This window comes from Octodon degus, unplaced genomic scaffold (genome assembly GCF_000260255.1).
Source record: "Octodon degus isolate 3935 unplaced genomic scaffold, OctDeg1.0 scaffold00119, whole genome shotgun sequence".
NCBI lineage: Eukaryota > Metazoa > Chordata > Mammalia > Rodentia > Octodontidae > Octodon > Octodon degus.
The window spans coordinates 691,941-710,310 of record NW_004524695.1 but is presented as its reverse complement, the minus strand read 5'-3'; the positions used below and the strand labels follow the sequence as shown (position 1 = coordinate 710,310).

The 18,370-nt window shown below is 42.4% G+C and overlaps 3 protein-coding genes across 3 annotated transcripts in view; 1 reads left to right on the top strand and 2 right to left on the bottom strand.

The window, feature by feature from the left end:
- Positions 1 to 18,370, bottom strand: part of LOC101574700 — a 42,412-nt gene that overhangs the window by 14,656 nt on the left and 9,386 nt on the right. The window contains exon 2 of the mRNA XM_004640105.3: positions 12,107 to 12,478. Within this exon, the coding sequence (XP_004640162.2) occupies positions 12,107 to 12,478 (372 nt within the window). The remainder of the gene's footprint in view (positions 1 to 12,106; positions 12,479 to 18,370) is intronic.
- Positions 12,523 to 13,760, bottom strand: LOC101573515 (histone H2A type 1). Its single transcript, XM_023700002.1, has one exon. It carries the CDS (start codon positions 13,729 to 13,731, stop codon positions 13,339 to 13,341), a length of 393 nt encoding a protein of 130 aa, XP_023555770.1. The 5' UTR covers positions 13,732 to 13,760; the 3' UTR covers positions 12,523 to 13,338.
- LOC101573118 (histone H2B type 1-H) lies at positions 14,038 to 14,573 on the top strand. The gene has a single exon (XM_004640101.2). The coding sequence runs from the start codon at positions 14,054 to 14,056 to the stop codon at positions 14,432 to 14,434; it is 381 nt and encodes a 126-aa protein (XP_004640158.1). The 5' UTR covers positions 14,038 to 14,053; the 3' UTR covers positions 14,435 to 14,573.

Below are 18,370 nucleotides of genomic sequence, written 5' to 3'. Positions count from 1 at the left end.
AGGCTATTGTAGGAGGGACTGCTTTAAGAGGCCCACAAGCCACGTCTTCACTGCCAAGGTAGCCACTAAAAGTGAGACTGCACTCTGAGGCGGAGGCCCCAGGACTCAAACTCAGCTTCCCCAGTGGTCCTATAGGATCAAAGGGCACTGGGTCTGCCTCCTCCCTCTGGCCACACTCTCATCTCTACCTGTCATCTCCATGGAGGAGCCCTGAGTAATCCTGACTACAAAAAAACCCAGCCCATTGCTGGATATTGGCACAGGTCTTTTTGTCTTTCTCTAACCCTGATTCTCCTTCCAGTCATCCTACCTCAATAGAAATAAACTTTAGAAGATATATTGCTTCAGCTGTAAATGAGATGCTACAATATATTTTGAGGTTGCTTATTAATCAAGAGGATGCTAAGGCTAGTTTTTACAAATGTAATATACTGTTATTCATGTGTAAGACTTAAAAAGGTATTTCACTAGTTAAAACAGGTTCCCACAGACAGAAACATCCTGTCATTGTAAAAATTCTAGAGACACTGGCTACACAGTGTCCAATAGCTTTGGGCCTATAGATAGAGCCAGTCTTTGTCTTTAAAACATAAACCTCAGAGTCAGTGTTAAAAGGATAAATCCCTCTATAATGCCCCTTGATTACAATAGGGGCCATATCCAAAACTCAATGGGACATTGGTTTAATCTGACTGAATACTGTGTATTTCATGATAAGTGTATTAAGTTAGCCTGGTTGATTTTTGATGTAACTCAGGTATTTCATGCTGATAGTAAACACAGGTGTAACTAGAAAAACATGCCAAACTGTACTTAAATTACTTAAAAACATTGACAGTGAAAATAAGGTATTAATCTGGTTTTCATATGTTCTCAAAATTTAGAGATAATTATAAGTATAGCTGGAGGGACTTTTAGCAAACTGTCAGACTCCAAAAGTAAAGGGCTCTAAAAACAAGTGGGTTATGATCACTAGCCTCACAATTTATACATTTATCTGTTAGCTCAAATGCTTGTGCTCTGATTATACATGCTGTAATTTTCAGAAAATTTGTTCTTTCTTAAAGGATACCAAAATCCAGGTAATCATACAGATTTTGTCTATAGAGACTTGATAAGGCCTTAACTGTCCATCTCCTACAGCCCAGGTGAGCTGAGTCTTCTCTGGGTTTCCTGCCTCATTATAAAGGAAGCTATCATCACGTTCCTTGGGCAGGGCTGATTGCTCTCAAAGATGTTATCTCTGTCAGCCCAATCCTATGTCAGAAAAGCCCACTACAGGGAAAGTTACCCTCACATTCTTTAAACAGGGCTACCTACAGGAGGCCTTAAAACCCAAAAGTTGTACCTTATTCAGTGGACCCCAGATATTTGACACAAGCTGCTAAAAAAAAAAAAAAGTGTTTATAATAAAATCAAATTGAGGTGGTCATGTGTCTTCCCTCTCACCCTGAGGGAACCCATGTGAACTGCCAATATAAAAAGGGCCTGTAAAACTTTCCACTTGCAAACTGGAGAGTACTCAGTGCTTTCCCTAGGTCTGACAATTCATGTAAAAGTTGATAAAGCACAAGAATAGGCCAGTATGAGACAATACCTAGTGGCCATAAAAAAATAAAGAGATCCCTGCTAATAGATCCACAAATGTTCTGACTGGTATTTTTATAATTACAAACTTCAAAAGGGTATTACATTCCAGATCTGCTAAGTGATTACTGCATCCTGTTGATGTTATTATTTGTTTGTTTCTTTGGCTCTGCCTTCTCCAGATTTAAAGCTATTTCACCTACCAAAAAAAAAATTACTTAGTGTCTACTGAGGGCCTTTGGGTAAAACCTCTGGAGAGTATCTCTGACTGCCGGACAACAACTATGACCCTTTTTCAGCTTAAAAAAGCCAGAATGATCATTGCCCACAATACCGTCACAGCAGTTCGGGTTACTTCTTCAGAGGAAAAATGTTGTGAGCAGCCAAGTTAGATGGGGGTATTGTGGGCAGTCGGATAGGGCTGAGCCCTCAAGGAGACAAAATTAAAAGACAAGGTGACCACAGTTTGAGAGAGGCAGATGCTCCCCACTGTAGGCCACACCTCAAGACAAAAGATGAAACTCCCTGGCTGATGTTATAGCCCAAGAGGTGACACAAAAACCAGTGGGGACATAAAAATACTGTCTGTTCTCCCATCTAGAGTTCTAAAAAAACCACCTACTCAGACTCTGTTGTTAACTAATGTTCCTTGCTGTTGGGATAAATTAGCAGTGGTGTGACCCATGTCAAAATAATTTGATATAACATCGCCTCAAAGGGCCACAAGTATATAGAACTTGAGAGATTTAAACATATGCTATGATATTTAGTATTGTTAAAACCTATCCTTTTAAAAAGTGACAGATATACTTGTAAGACAACTAGGTTACAATGTGACAAAGGCTCTTAATGCCACTTCAACAGCTATAGCCCTGCTCAATGCGGAGCAGAGAAAACTCATTGAGGGGCCATATTAAACAACTGAGCTACTATAAATAATGTAAAAACTACTTTAATTAGACCTATGATTATATTCCTTCTAGTCCTACTCATTGGGCCTTGTTTAATAAACTGTTTAACTGAATACATACAAGCTAAGCTATAACCCTGACCAGTCAGTGATTTGACTCGGGCACAAAAACCAGTGGGGAATGTTATAACCTGTACAATTGATTCTAACTTTGTAACCCTGTATGCTTCCACTGTAACTTTATTAACTGTTGTAACCTGACACGTGCCCCACCATCTTGTTCTGTATGCACCATTCTAAATGCTGTAATTTTCCATTGTGCCCTGTTCTCTACTTGAGAACCTGCAGTTGGGCCTTTCTCACGCTGTCCTTTGTGCACACCTGAATCTAGTTCCAGCCCAATGCCCTGTTCTTGCCCTCGTTCCCAGCTACAAACTGTACCCACCACTGCACCTGTTAATGTTCATTAAAAACAGGTAATTTTTCAACTGTAGTCCCTAGATGAACCCTTGACGTCAGCTTTTGTGGTTTATTGCCTTAAATACCCACTTTGCTCATCCTCCCGGCACGCACTTCAGTATCTTGCCGGGGTGTCTGCCGCTGGGTACCAGCTAAAATAAAGCACTTCTTTTCTTTTCAAGCCTGCCTCATTTTTGAGTTATAACACTCTCCCCTAAATAACCTACACTCCTTCTCTGCCCCCTCTACCGAGGATATATAAGCATCTCCAGGGCATGTAAGATTTGTCTGGGTTTCAGAACATACACTTTTATTTCATGTGATGTACCCACATGCATAAGAAATTTAGACATATTTTTCCTGTTATTTAGTAGACTTATTTCTTCAACCCTTAGGGAATACGAAGAAGTTTCCCTTGTATGAAACCTTGATGATGGCATTCGGCCATCTTTGCAAATACACCATTGAGCCAAAGGACCATGGGCACAAACAGCTGCAAAGGAATTTGGGGGACTTTAATCACTGAATAAGAAGACATAACCAATTTTAAAGTACAAATCCATTGCAGTCCCTGCCTCAGCTCACACCCCAAGGCAATATAAATGAAACAGCTCTTAGAATCTAATCAGTGCTGGGCGTGGTGGTACATACCTGTAATCCCAGCATTTCAGGAGACAAAGACCATCCTGGGATAAACCTAGTGAGTTCAAGGCCAGAACTACATAGAGCTGGGTGTGGTGCTGCATGTCTGTAATCCTAGCCTTCAGGAGGCTGAGGCATGAGGATCCCTTCAAGTTTGAGATGAGCCTGCGCTACAAAGGGAGCTCAAGGCCAACCTTAAATGCTTGAAACCCTGTCTCAAAAAGACAAAAAAAAAAAAAAAAAGAAAGAAAGAAAGAAAGAAAGAAAGAAAGAAAGAAAGAAACCTTATCTTAAAAAGAACCTAGTCAGGGCCTCTTTACTGTCTTACCTTTCAGAAGGACATAAGTATTACTCAGAAGTTTGGGGGTTTTTTAATGAATTATAAACACTGGCAAGAAATACTACAGTTGGAAAGAATAATAAAGAGTTGGACAATATTCCAACTCTAGAATCTAATCTTCATCTAAAGGTTAACATTGTTAAGAGTCCACTTATACCTGGGTACAGTAGAAGTATGGCACAACAATAGTGTATTTGGCCATTATATCAAAACCAGTGTAGAATGAGCAACTTGACTTGTACTTGGAAATTCATTCCCAGACATTCTAGAACCGTAACATTTCAGTACACTTGTATATAAAACTTTCTTTTAGATTGATCACATTTAGGCCAGGTGTAGCAGCACCTGCCTATAATGCCATTACTCGGAAAACTCAGGCAGGAGGATCGCCATGCGATCAAGACCAGCCTGGGCTACATAGTGAGTATAAGGCCAGCCTGAACTGAACAGGGAAACTGTCTAAAAAACAAAATCAGTTTCTGTTTCTTCTGAAAAATCAAAACAATGATGATGACTTTGTAGAACCTCACTTCTGTTTTTCAGTTTGTTTGTTTTGGTTATTGGCAGTATTGGGGATTGAACACAGGGGTTCAAGCAGATAGAAAAGCACTTAACCACTAGGCTATATTTCCCATGTTTTTATTGTTTATTTTTGGGATGGAGTCCTATTAAATTGCCCAGAGTAGCCTCAAATTACAATCCTTCCCTGTCAGCCTCCCAAATTTCTAGAACTGCATGCAAGTGCCACAGGTGCACCTAATGTTTGTAAATCTAAGTAATCACATGATTAATACTCTTAGTAATTGGCATGGTTATATCAGAAATTCCTCCATTGAAGTAATATTTATCTCTTCCTGTCTCTGTTCCTTGGTTCGCCACCTTAATTGTGTGTCCTTGGAGATCTGAAGCAATATTTGGAAAATACTGAAATGTATAAATCATCTTGAGTTCTCTGTTGTAACTCAAAAATCAGATGACAATGAGTCAAGTCCAAAAGTTAAAGAAGCGCTTTATTTTAGCTGGTACCCAGCAGCAGACACCCCGGCAAGATGCTGAAGTGCGCGCCCAGAAGTGAAGAGACAAGGGTTTTTAAGGCTGAAAACCGCAAAGGGGAGGTCTTATGATTTGAATGCAAGGGAATGCAGCACAGGGGTCAGCGTCCACTTTTGGGAAAACAGATTACATACAATTTTCAGGAACAAATAATTACAATTTATGGTTCGGTGTTGATCACAGGACATATTGTGTGGAGTGCTCTGGGGTAAGAAATAGTTCAGATCTCAACCTTTAACACACTGTGGTTTAGAACAAAGGAATAGTTTGAACATTAACAAACTGTGTTCAGAGGTCCGATGGGTGGCTTGAGCCACCAAGATGGAGTTTAAGTTGTCAGCTTATACCAAACAATCCTCATTAATAAAATTACAGTGGAAATGTACAGAAGTGTATAATACAATGCCCATTCTGGTTACAAAATGGAGTGGGTATTTAAGCCAATAAACCATAAAAGCTGACCTCAAGGGTTTATCTTGGGGCTACAGTTGAAAAATTACCTGTTTCTAATGAACAATAACAAGTGCAGTGGTGAGTACAGTTTGTAGCTGGGAACGAGGGCGAGATCAGGGCATTGGGCTGGAACTAGATTCAGGTGCTCACAAAAGGGCAGCGTGAGAAAGGCCCAACTGCAGGTTCTCAAGAAGAGAATGGGCACAGTGGAAAGTTACAGCATTTAGAATGGCGCATACAGAACAAGATGGCGACGCTTTGGTCAGGATATAACAGTACTTAAAGTTACAGTGGAAGCATACAGCGCTACAAAATTGGAATCAATTGCACAGGCTATAACATTCTCTAGAAACTTGATCTTAAAAAAATAGAAGATCCTGGTTTATGTAGCTCGTCGTAAAAACTGGACTGTGCCTCAGGTATGCACCCAATTCCAGAACTGTGTGCCGTGACTTCTCTAGGGAATGCTCTTCCTTTAGTAAACACTGCACTCCCTCCGGATCACAGCCCTTCACTCCGTCTTATCTTCACTCTGAGGCCTTTCCCACCTGTGCATTTAATAATACAACCTGCCTCCCCCTGGTTGGCAGTCCTGTATGCCCTTATCTCTTTTATGTTTTTCATCTCTTTTACCTAAGAGTATATTGTATTTTGGTAATTTTATCTGTTGTCTGTCTTCGACAAGAGTGAATAAACTTCACACAAAGGAGACTTTGCCTATTATTCACAGCTGTATCTGTAGCACCTAGGCAATGCTAGGAACATGGGGAGTGCTCAAAACGTTTCCACCAACTGAGGGTGAAGCACATTATTGTACAGTAAGAGCTTAGCATGTTCAAGTCCCTCGGTTCTATCCCCAGTGCTAAACAAAGTCTTTATTGAAGGAATGGATGAATGGAAATAAATTCATGCATATAATAAACTCCTAGCTACAGGAATATAGTTTATGACTTCATTATCCACATGAACCACTATGGGAGGTTGTTTGCCTTACTGTGCTTGCATTTCTTCATCCATATAGTGGGTCTAATATAGTGACGAGTTCTGTAGGCATCAGCACTGAAGGGTCACCTGAAGGTTCAGTTAAAAGACTCTGAAGATGTAACATAGGCCAACTTGCAGAGGGGCCATGGCTTGCCAGCTGCAGAATGTAGGAGACACTTTCTGTGCTGTTTCCCTAGCTATTAAGGAAACAACACTAACAATAGCCAACACTGGTAGCTCATGTGGAACATGTATTTTCCTTGAACTACCCTTTGAGCTTCTTTCTTATAGAACATCTTTTGTTTTCACTTGGTAAAAAACACCCGTGTTCTCATAATATATTTAATATACTGTGCTCCTTTAATAAAGTATGGTCAATAAAGCCACTCCTTGTGTGTGTGTTTTGTCAAAGCAAGGGTCTTAAAAAAATAAAAATAAAAAAGCAGGGGTTTTCATCAGAAATCAATGTTGATACTACTAATTAGGAAACCACAACCTCAGTATTGACTGTGAAGCTGTAGCACTGACTGGGGAACTGCAAACTCTAACTCCTGGACACACTGTGGATTACATGAAATAATCTATATTAAAATCTCTGATAGACACTAAATTATAGACCTTTTTTTTTGAGAAAGAGACAGAGAAACAATGAGACAGAAAAAGACAGAGAAAGATAAGGGGTGGAGGGGGGTTCTTGCTATGTAATCGAGCCTGTAGAGTACCTCAAACTAATGGTAATCCTCCCTCTTCAACATTCTGAGTGCTGGGATTATGGACATGCACCTCACCATACCCTGCATAAATTTACAAACTTTTGAACCAGTGCAATCATGAAACCTCATTACCTGGACAGTTCACGAGGAAAGTGTTAAATTCTCTAGCAGGTGTGGGGAACAGTGTCACCTGCAGGGAGAGCAAGAGGGGTGGCCCTGCCTGCCTTAAGGCAAGGGGGGGGGACACCCCCGGAACTGCTCCCTGTAGCTGGGAACATGTCCCTTCCATGACCTTCAAGAATATGCCGTGAATGGGAGATCTGCCAAGAAGAACTTGGCCTTGATTCCTTCCCGAGTTCTCAGTATAAAACAAAAACACCTGGTATTTGTAGCAAGAAAAATTCTGAGTTTAAATTATACTAGCTTCACCTCATGTAACCTCATATGCAACTGTATAAAAACTCTTTGAGAATAAAGAACTTCGCCTTTCACCTGAAGAGCATCTGGTCCTCTCCCTTCAGCCACCCTCCCTACTCCCGTTGTAGAGCGGAACTGGACAAGCAGGCAAATTACTCACTAAACAGTGACACAGCAACAGGAGCTTATAACTAATAGTTAGGGACCTTCGATTCAGCCAGGTTTTTTATAGACTGACCCAGTGAGTGAGATATAGCTGGGTAGCTCACCCTTATCTCTACACAGTAAACCCTTACCTGGTCCCTAAAGACATTTAACTTTGATTCCATCCAAATGCAGTTTGCAACCCAATGAGGAAAACAATTTCCCTGTGGCTATAAAGCTTGTCAACTAAAACAACACCAATATAAATCAAACTCAACCCCAACTGAACTTATTTTCTCCCCATTTTAGGGAAAGAAAAATAATCCTTTCCTGCACCATCATAAATTCTTAGCTGGAACAGACCAGAAAACAGAATTTCACGTCTTTGTATATAGATCTCATAGATATAGTGGGAGAAAGCTAGACAATGATCAGTTATCAAAGGAGTGATTTGTTTATACAAACACCATCACCTAAAAAGAGTACATGTTTTAAAGAAGTGTCTTCAGTGATTGCCTTTGTTCTACAGTTGGAAGAAGGGCAGCTAAATCTATGTTGTGCTTTTTGAAAAACAGAATAAAATTTTCCTGCATCAGCTGCTTTCTAATTTCCTTCAGAACAACAATTCATATACCAACAGGACATATGTCAGGGTCCCATATTTCAGGCTCCTACACAATAAAAAGCTCCAGGTTAGCTTCTATTTTCCAGATTGGAAAAGCACAAAACAGGAAGAAAGCTGGGCCCTACTTTAGAGGCTAGAGCGCAATTGAAATTAAAAATGAAACACGAGCTGCATATTCGAGAGACAGACACAAAGATTTCTGAGTTGAACTCCTCTCAGGGCCTTGTTCTTTATCTAGAGCAAAAGCCAAACTTCCCTCACTAGCCTGTGGAAATAACCAAAAAATGTCTTCCCCAAATAAAAAAGATTGCACAGCTAAAAATAGTTATGAAGCATATTTAGGGGTTAGGGACAGCTCTGCAGCACAGTGCCTGCCTGGAAAGAGTGGGGTTGTGATTTCTATTCACAGTAACAACAAAAAAAAAAAAACACTGAAGAAAGCGCTCACCTTAGAAAGCAGGGAATGAACCAGAGTAATGAACATTCCTAAGCTTTGTTAATAGTCCTTTATTTGCTGTTTGCAGCCTTTCCCCCAGACATCAGCCTCGCAACCCAAAGTCCTATTATTTTGTCCAGTACTTTATATATTTACTGTTCTCACCTGAAGGTGTTTTATAAGCCAGGATTCCAAGCTATCCTTTGAAAACTACAAATTACATGAGTGTCTTCCGTGTACCTGTGAAATGTACAAATTAGTAAGCTTGTTTCTTTTGTTAATCTGATTTTTGTTTCAAACCCAAGCCACCGACCTGTGGGCCACCTCACCTAGCCCACCTATCGTCAGCGCTTCTCTCTCTTCCCTGAGGACAGTCACGCATCCGGCTTCCTCGCCCTGTTCAGGCTCTTGCTGAAACACTTTTCACGAGGTCTTCACTAGGACCATATCTAAATTTCAGCTCCAAATTCTACTCCACATTCCTGCTTTGTTTTCTTATCATCCAACACTATACACAATGTTGCATGGTTTAATTTCTGCCTATCATAGTCAACCCCAAGCTCCAAGAGAGCCGGAATTTTTTTTTGTTCACCAGACACAATGCACAGACAGATTATAAAATTTCAACAAATACATCGAGAATAAACACATTTGAAATTCATTACAAGGACCAGCCAGATAGCTCAGTAGATCGAAGTGCCTGCTTAGGCAGCCGCAGGAACCAGGGTTCAATCTCCCACAAACTGTGCCTCCTCACCCCAGGGGCTCGTGGTGGTGCATGCTGTAATCCCAGCACTTGGGAGGCTGAAAACAGGAGGATAACTACAAGTCCGATCTGTGTAGTGAGGCCCTGTAGACCCTGTACTAAATACATTAAAAATAATAATAAAATAAAATTCATTACAGGGCATGGTATCATAAGCCTAGAATTCCATACTCACACTCAGGAGGCTGAAGCAGCAAGATCAATTGTTAGATCAAGGCCAACCTAGACTACATAGACTCTCAAAACTGTAAAAATATAAAAATAGAATTCATCGGGGCTGGGGAGAAAAAAAAAAGAAAGAAAGAAAAATAGAATTCATCAATGTTAAGTGTTGTTTGTTGCAGCAGTAATGACGCATCCTAGTTGGATTCTACCACAGGACAGGAAAGCCGAGTTGGTGGTAATCCCTGCACTCTTGGGAGGCTGAAACACAATTGCTCAATATTGGGCATCCCCTGAGCACCTTAGCAAGCTAGCAAGATCCTGTCTCAAAACATAAAAAAGAGGGGTAGGAATGTAACTCAGTACAAGGGCCCTGGGTTCAATTCCCAGTATTCAAAACAAATTTAAATAATTGGCCAATGTTGATGATGACATTGAAAGTGGATGAGATCCACATAGTTTTATTAAACTGACCTCTCACACAGTAAAAGGATGTGAAACACTTTTACTTAAATGTCACAAACTTAAAAGTATTAAAAAATGGAAATACCTGAAAAAGTGACAACTTGATAAATAAATAAAAGCTATGACAAAGGATCAGTTATTTAAACAAGAATTTGTGCTAATTGTGTACAGAAAAGCCCTTGTGTAAAGAAAAAAGGCATTCTGGATGTTAGACAAAAAGCCTAAAATTGGGGCTGGTGAGATGGCTCAGTGGTCTAAAGCACCTACTTAGAACAAGCAAAGCTAAACAAAGCACAGAGACCGCGGTTCAATCCCCCAGCACCACATGCCAGCCCGCCCTGCCCCTGGTGGGCTGAGCTGGCCACACACACACAAAAAAAAAATAAATAAATAAATAAATAAATATTTAAAAAAAAAAAAAAAAGCCTAAAATTGTTCCACCCCTCCTGGTAGCACCGCCATCACCTGGTGCAGCCAGTCACTGAAGGCAGCTCTGTCTCAGTATGGACTCTCAGTAGCCTTCCCCTCAGACACCGCCCTACTGCCTAGGAGGCTGAGGCAAGGCTGCCAAGTTCCTCCCAGCCTGGACGATGTAGTAACCTAAGATAACTCTGTGTGAAAAACTCAGTAAGGGTTGGAGATATAATTCATAGCAAAACCCAATCCCCAGTACAGAGAGAGAGGGAAATTACTGTAAATATCAGGTGAATATTAACTATGGCTCTTGGTACCAAGTTACACTGGTGTCAAACAGTGCAGAAGGTCCTTTTTGGAAACTAGCATTTCTCTCAATGCAAATGACAAGAAACCTGTTTCAAGAAAAAAAAAAAAAAAATTCCTTACTGTCTGTCAAACAGAAGCTAGTAAACAGGACTAAAATTAATTTAGTGCTGCCTCAATCCCAGCTACTAGGGGCAGCACCAGCGTCAACACAAATTGTAACGGAAAATCTGAATTGCCGGCCCCTGCCCACCCCACCCCACCACCACTGCAGTTATATTAGTTGGGAATGGGGCCCAAGATTTCATGTATAAAAGCTCCTAGAGCCTAATGGAAACCACCAAGTAATACAGAACTCTCAAGCTAGCTAGTTATATACACGTAGGAAATATTTCTTTCATTAATACAGTTGGTTAAAAACTCACTACGAGCTAAAACTAGGCCTCAAACTAGTTCCTCACGAATAACGCTTTTGTTTTGTTTTCAGTACCAGATTTGATATTCTCTAGCTCTAGATGGAGCCTGACAGTCCAATTCCTACCAAATCGCGATGGTGGATTTCCACTCCTGGGTGGAAAGCACTGAAGGACATCCTGTGGGCCGCTTCTGCCTGGAACAGCAGAAACATGCTGGGGCAGACGACCCACTGGGAGAGCCTAGAGAAACAAGAGGACTTTTAGCCTTACACAAGGGAAGATTCAATGAGGCTTCAAGACTTCTTAAAAAAACGAAACACAGCTTCACTATGGAATTTGGGCTGACCTTAAAACACACTTCCATTCACTCAAGACTGCCATGGAACTCACAGCATTCCTCCTGCCTCAACCTTTAAGGACTAACATGAAAATCCCTGCTCATCACCTGGCCCGTACATACCAAACCAGTGCAGACAAGGGGCCCCCCAGTAAAGGCATTGTAAGGATAACGCGGTCACCATGCCCTTCTGCAAATTGTCTATTATACAAACATGCCGCTCACAATACACCTCACTGCTCCCTTCAAGTACATCAACTGCACAGCACCAGGCAGCTTAAATTCTCCCTCTAATGCCCCCCAACCTTTTTAGATTATACCAATTGTTACAGCTATTTCAGAGTAGTAGGTGGCTCTTAGAAGAGCCTTTTAAGCAGTTTTGATTATGGAAAGGTTTAGGCCCTCTCCCCGCGGATGCGGCGCGCCAGCTGGATGTCCTTGGGCATGATAGTAACCCGCTTGGCGTGGATGGCGCACAGGTTGGTGTCCTCGAACAGCCCCACCAGGTAGGCCTCGGAGGCCTCCTGCAGCGCCATGACGGCCGAGCTCTGGAAGCGCAGGTCGGTCTTGAAGTCCTGCGCGATCTCGCGCCCCAGCCGTTGGAACGGCAGCTTGCGGATCAGCAGCTCGGTGGACTTCTGGTAGCGCCGGATCTCGCGCAGCGCCACGGTGCCCGGCCGGTAGCGGTGCGGCTTCTTTACGCCGCCGGTGGCCGGCGCGCTCTTGCGGGCGGCCTTGGTGGCCAGCTGCTTGCGCGGGGCCTTGCCGCCGGTGGACTTGCGCGCTGTCTGCTTGGTGCGAGCCATATCAGCGTAGCCTGAAACAGACTCAAAGGCAACCAAAGGGTTTCTTTTATATACTCTAAGAAACATCCTGATTGGCCGAGGTGCTTTTCAAAATTCCCGCGCACCAAAATCATTGGTTGAAAATGAACGAGGCGATTGGTGGATGACTGGAAATTTTGATTGGATAGGTTACTGCAATTTCTAATCCGTGAAGGTTTCTTAGTTTATAACCCGTGAGAGATCATTTCCTAAATTACTTTTTTTAATTTTTGGACTTCTTAGTACCTACAATGAAACACTTCAAAAGCCTGTAAAATGTTCTGGTTTAACAAGTGTGATAGGAAGGAAAGATTACACCTCAGGAATCCGTCTATTTTGCCTTGTGCTACCGTCACAAGCTTTATTCGTGCCATTTCCAAGTCTAGTCTTTGCATGACCTCATCCTAAAATTGGTCTACAAGTTTTTACCTCGGTTCAAGATCTGAAGACCGACTGTGCCCACTTTGCAATAAACCGATTAGCTGTCTCATCCAAATAACATCCTTAAAAATTCTGCTGTGTTATGCGGAGTACATCTCCATTCGTTCCTTAGTTTTGGTTTCCCCATTTCATGAATTTATCTGTAATGTCTCTAACCTTTTCTGAAACTTGCTTCCTGTGAAATGTTGGCTAACGTTAAAATATTGTTCCTTGTGCAAAACTGGTACTCCCGGACAAAACTGCCCCACAGTCGGGACACAAAGTGCCTGGTCACTTCACGCGCAACTGCGCCACCTACAGACTCACGTAGGACATGAGACCACAGAACGCCCAAAACCATTAATTTCACCCTGGTATTTTCAGCAACACACTCTTTTACTTGAAAATTTGGATGGCTCTGAAAAGAGCCTTTGGGTGTAAAAGGTCGCCACACGCTAAAATGCTTCACTTGCCCTTGGCCTTGTGGTGGCTCTCGGTCTTCTTGGGCAGCAGCACGGCCTGGATGTTGGGCAGCACGCCGCCCTGCGCGATCGTCACCTTGCCCAGCAGCTTGTTGAGCTCCTCGTCGTTGCGGATGGCCAGCTGCAGGTGGCGCGGGATGATGCGCGTCTTCTTGTTGTCGCGGGCCGCGTTGCCCGCCAGCTCCAGGATCTCGGCCGTCAGGTACTCGAGCACCGCCGCCAGGTAGACCGGGGCGCCGGCGCCCACGCGCTCGGCGTAGTTGCCCTTGCGCAGCAGGCGATGCACGCGGCCCACGGGGAACTGCAGCCCGGCGCGGGACGAGCGCGTCTTGGCCTTGGCGCGAGCCTTGCCGCCCTGCTTGCCGCGTCCAGACATCGCTAAACCTCAACCAAGTTGCTGAGCACCAAAAGTAAAAAACGTTTACAAAGGCTTCCTGCCGAAATTGCAAGAAATTATACTCCCAGGCGGGCTTGTAAATCACAAGCTTTGATTGGCTAAAAGAAACTACAGTATATAACCAATTACAAAGGAGAACTTGAAATCACCTAATTTGCATGTGACGTTGTGCTGCAGAAAATCTATCCAATCAGAGGCTAGGTATTAAAACGCCACATTTGCATAGAAGCCCTACAAATATTAACACCGTGCTGTTTCAGACTGTCATTTCTCTTCCAGTTGGACTCTGGAATTGTCTGCCATGCCTGAACCGGCAAAGTCAGCTCCGGCGCCGAAGAAGGGCTCCAAGAAGGCGCTGACTAAGGCGCAGAAGAAGGATGGCAAGAAGCGCAAGCGGAGCCGCAAGGAGAGCTACTCGGTGTACGTGTACAAGGTGCTCAAGCAGGTGCACCCGGACACGGGCATCTCGTCCAAGGCCATGGGCATCATGAACTCGTTCGTCAACGACATCTTCGAGCGCATCGCGGGCGAGGCGTCGCGCCTGGCGCACTACAACAAGCGCTCCACCATCACCTCCCGAGAGATCCAGACGGCAGTGAGGCTGCTGCTGCCCGGGGAGCTGGCCAAGCACGCTGTGTCTGAGGGCACCAAGGCTGTCACCAAGTACACCAGCTCCAAGTGAGCGGGCCCGACTCTACCTGCACCCCAAAGGCTCTTTTCAGAGCCACCCACGTTATCTTTTAAAGGTCTGTAACTGGAAATACTAAGCATTACATGCTGGGGTTTTTTTTAATTAAGAGTTTTAAAAGCAAAGGTTATTTTTCACTTAGTGTTTAGATCGATCCCACCTCCGTCTATCCTATCCTCTTCCCTTCGCCCAACAGCGCTGCCACTTCCTAGACAGGGTTTGTTTTCCTTTTTCAGTTTCACTTCGTCTTACCATTATGGATCAAGAAATAACCAGACAGAATTGTGAACTCATGAGAAAATTACATCATTCATGTTGCTGATCTTAGATTACATGTGGATAGAGCTGCATCTGCCAGATCCACATAAAGTGGCCTGATTATTGTTCTATCCCACAACTTTGCCCACGGTCTGATGAGTGTGTTTATTCTCATTTTATCATTCTCCGATTGTGAGGTCAGGAGCTCTGTTCTATCCATCCTAGTTTTCTGCCCAGGTTAACATACAAGCTTTACAGAGAACAACCGTGGAGGAGGAAAGGGATGGAAATCACTGTTGTGTAGTACATCCATCTTGAGAAGTGACACAGACTGCCTGCTCCTACCAAAGTCCACTCAGGCTCCTGACTGCCCGAGCTCCTCTGATCATCAGTGTGCTGGGCCATGCCCACACTTTTTTGTTCCTTGAAACTACATTTAAGAGAAAAGAGGTCCAAGGCATTTAGATTTATGGGTCGTTCTTGGCATACACTGATTTTCCTACAGTCACTTTCTTGAAATGGAGTCATCAGTTTTAGAGACAAATGACCTGAGGAATTAGGGTTAAATGATCAGTCCCTTACATAGAAATTATGGGGTCTAAATTTCATCCGTATGAATATAAGGATTAGTTGCACACTATTTCTTAGGAAAAAAAAAACCAAGCAGTAAGCTAGTCATAATTATAGGAGGGGGAGATTTAGGTTCAATTGACAGAAAACAGATCAGAGATACACTTATGTTGCAAAGGCATTTGTTATACTCGCAAATATTTCTTTACCAAAAATCCATAGACTGAGAGTGGTGGCACACGCCTGTAATCCCAGCACTTGGGAGGCTGAAAACAGGAGAATGAATAGGAGTCAATCTACGTAGTGATCCAACTATGTAGGCCCTGTAGGCCCTGTACCAAATACATTTTTTAAAAAATCCATTTTGGAAACTCAAAATCACCCAGAAGGAAATTAAGTTTTCCAAACGTCATGTTGTAGAAAGGAAATCACGGACATTGGCCCTGTAAAATTGAGCTTTAAACCCTCCCTTTGTACTTACTTAGCTGTATCATTGCAAATGCCTGTGAAACCAATGACTTTGCATACTATGTAAATACTAAGTGACTCAATTTAGTAGACTTGGGCAGGAAATTTTGTGAGCCCCATCTTTCTTGATCTTCAATGTTAATTTTGAAATAAATTTTTAAACAATGTATTCATGAGAATATTCTATTTTGGTTTAAAAGAGAAATCCCTCAGTGCAATATAGCCTTGACTAAAGCCTGGATTTGAGCAATCCACTTAATTCCTCTATGAGCATTCTCTTATATCTAAACACAAGATGAAAGAAGGACTGCAAGACTTTGCCAGGCTGACCAGTAAGAGAACACAGGTAATGAATGTAGTGAGGTATGTGCAGAGAGGCCCTCCCCCACACCAAAAAAAAAAAAAAAAAAATGGTTCAAGGTTCTGGCTGCCGAGATGGTAAACACTGGGTCCTGCTCACCGGGAATATCTTGAGGCCTGACACTGTAAACCAGGAAACTGCTTAAAGAGCCAGCAGTATAAATGATATTCTTCAAAAAGCCCAACCCCCTTTCTTAGACTATGGTTTTCCTCTGAAGTGTTTTTGAAGACATTCTAGTTCCTGTAGCTGGCATTTTCCCCGAAAATAAGACCTAGCTGGAAAATTATCAGCTCTGAAAACTAGGGGTCAAAAATGCAAGCTGCAATCAACCTATCTTTGCATTGCCTGCCTTCCAGAGTCGCCACCGAGGAAGACAATGATGATGACTTATAAGGCGAGCATAGGCTGATTGAGCTGGTATTTTTGACCTGCAAATTTCAAAGCTGATTGTTTTCTGGCTAGATTTTATTTTCAGGGAAAGGGAGTGTTAGAGCTCCAGTGCTGCCTGCCAGCTCAAGTAGTATGACATTTTCCAGTAATTATTTTCCTCAAGCCTTCACTAGAAGAACAGGAGTATCAAGATGAATCATGTCAATAAAAGTTGACTTGGAAAGGAATGCAAATGAAAGAGAAAAAGTTACAGTAGGCCCTCGCTGTTTCGTGTTTAGACTTTGGGCTCACTATTTCGCGGGTTTTCAGAAAATATTAATCTCAATTATTTATCGCGGATTTTTTCCTATATTGCAGGCTTTTGTGGTAGTGTACAGTACTGTATACATATACCCCCAAGTAGTATTTATGGTTTTGATGATTTTTACCTAAATTTTTAAATATATAAAAATATATTTAAAATGCTAATTCTAGCATATTAAAAAATATTAAATCAAAATAAAGTACACTGTTTATGGTATGTGTTTCTGTTGTAAGCAGCTGAATGAGATAGAAATAATATAGGTAGTCAGACAGGGCCAGGCCCTCAAGGAGACAAGATGAAAGACAAGGTGACTTTGCAACTTGGAAGAGACAGACACTCCCATATGGGCCACACCTCAAGACAAAAGAGGAAACATACAGCCACATACTTCCCTGGGGATGGGCATCAGGCATTAATATTCTAAATAGGTATCAATCACCTTGAAAGTGCCCAAATATGTCACTAACCCAACCCCCAACAGGAAGAGACACTGTCCCACATTCATGCCTGCTTGCTACTTGACTGGCTTCCAAATTTGGTACTGGATTTAATCAATTTTACCTGAGCAGTGGTGCTTGTAATCTCATTGGTTGACCATAGTTTTGCCTCACCTCCTGCCCATGTCTTGAGATGTGTTCCTGTAATGACCTATGTAACCGTCTCCATTTTTGTAACTAGAACAGCTATTTTGTTATACAATTCTGTATGTTTCTGTTATAACCTATGTGATTGATTACATTTTGTAACCAGAATACCCATTGTATTATACACCTCTGTACATTTCCACTGTAACTTTATTAATGAGGATTGTTTGGTATAAGCTGCCAACTTAAACTCCATCTTGGTGGCTCAAGCCATCCTCGGACCTCTGAACAGTTTGTTAATGTTTAAACTATTCCTTTGTTCTAAACCACAGTGTGCTAAAGGTTAAGATCTGAACTATTTCTTACCCCAGAGCACTCCACGCAATATGTCCCGTGATCAACACTGAACCATAAATTGTAATAATTTGTTCCTGAAAATTGTAACTGCATGTTAAAAAAATGTAACCTGTTTTCCCGAAAGTGGACGCTGACCCCTGTGCTGCATTCCCTGGCGTTCAAGTCACAAGACCTCCCCTTTGCGGTTTTCAGCCTTAAAAACCCTTGTCTGTCCCCTCCTGGGCGCGCACTTAGGCACTTTGTGCCGGGTGTTGCCGCTGGGTACCAGCTAAAATAAAGTGCTCTTTTCTTTTTGTACTTGTCTCCCAGTTGTCTCATTTTTGGGTTACAACAGTTCCCATATTTTCTCCACCACTTTAGACTAGCCTCACCTCATGGAGTTCCTCTATAAAAATCCCTGGAAGAGACAGCTTCCTGGGGAATCACCCACCCGGGGGTCCCCTTCCTGTCCCTCTCTTGGACAGAAAATTTATTTCCCCCAATGAATATATTCTGTATAACCTCCTTTGGTTCCTAAAATTCATTCTTCGGTTTTAAAGAACACGACCTCGTCCCAGGTACTTTTAGGTCTGGAGTTTCATTTTTCTCGCATATTATTTGGAGGTCATTGTTGTAACTCAAAAATCAGATGACAATGA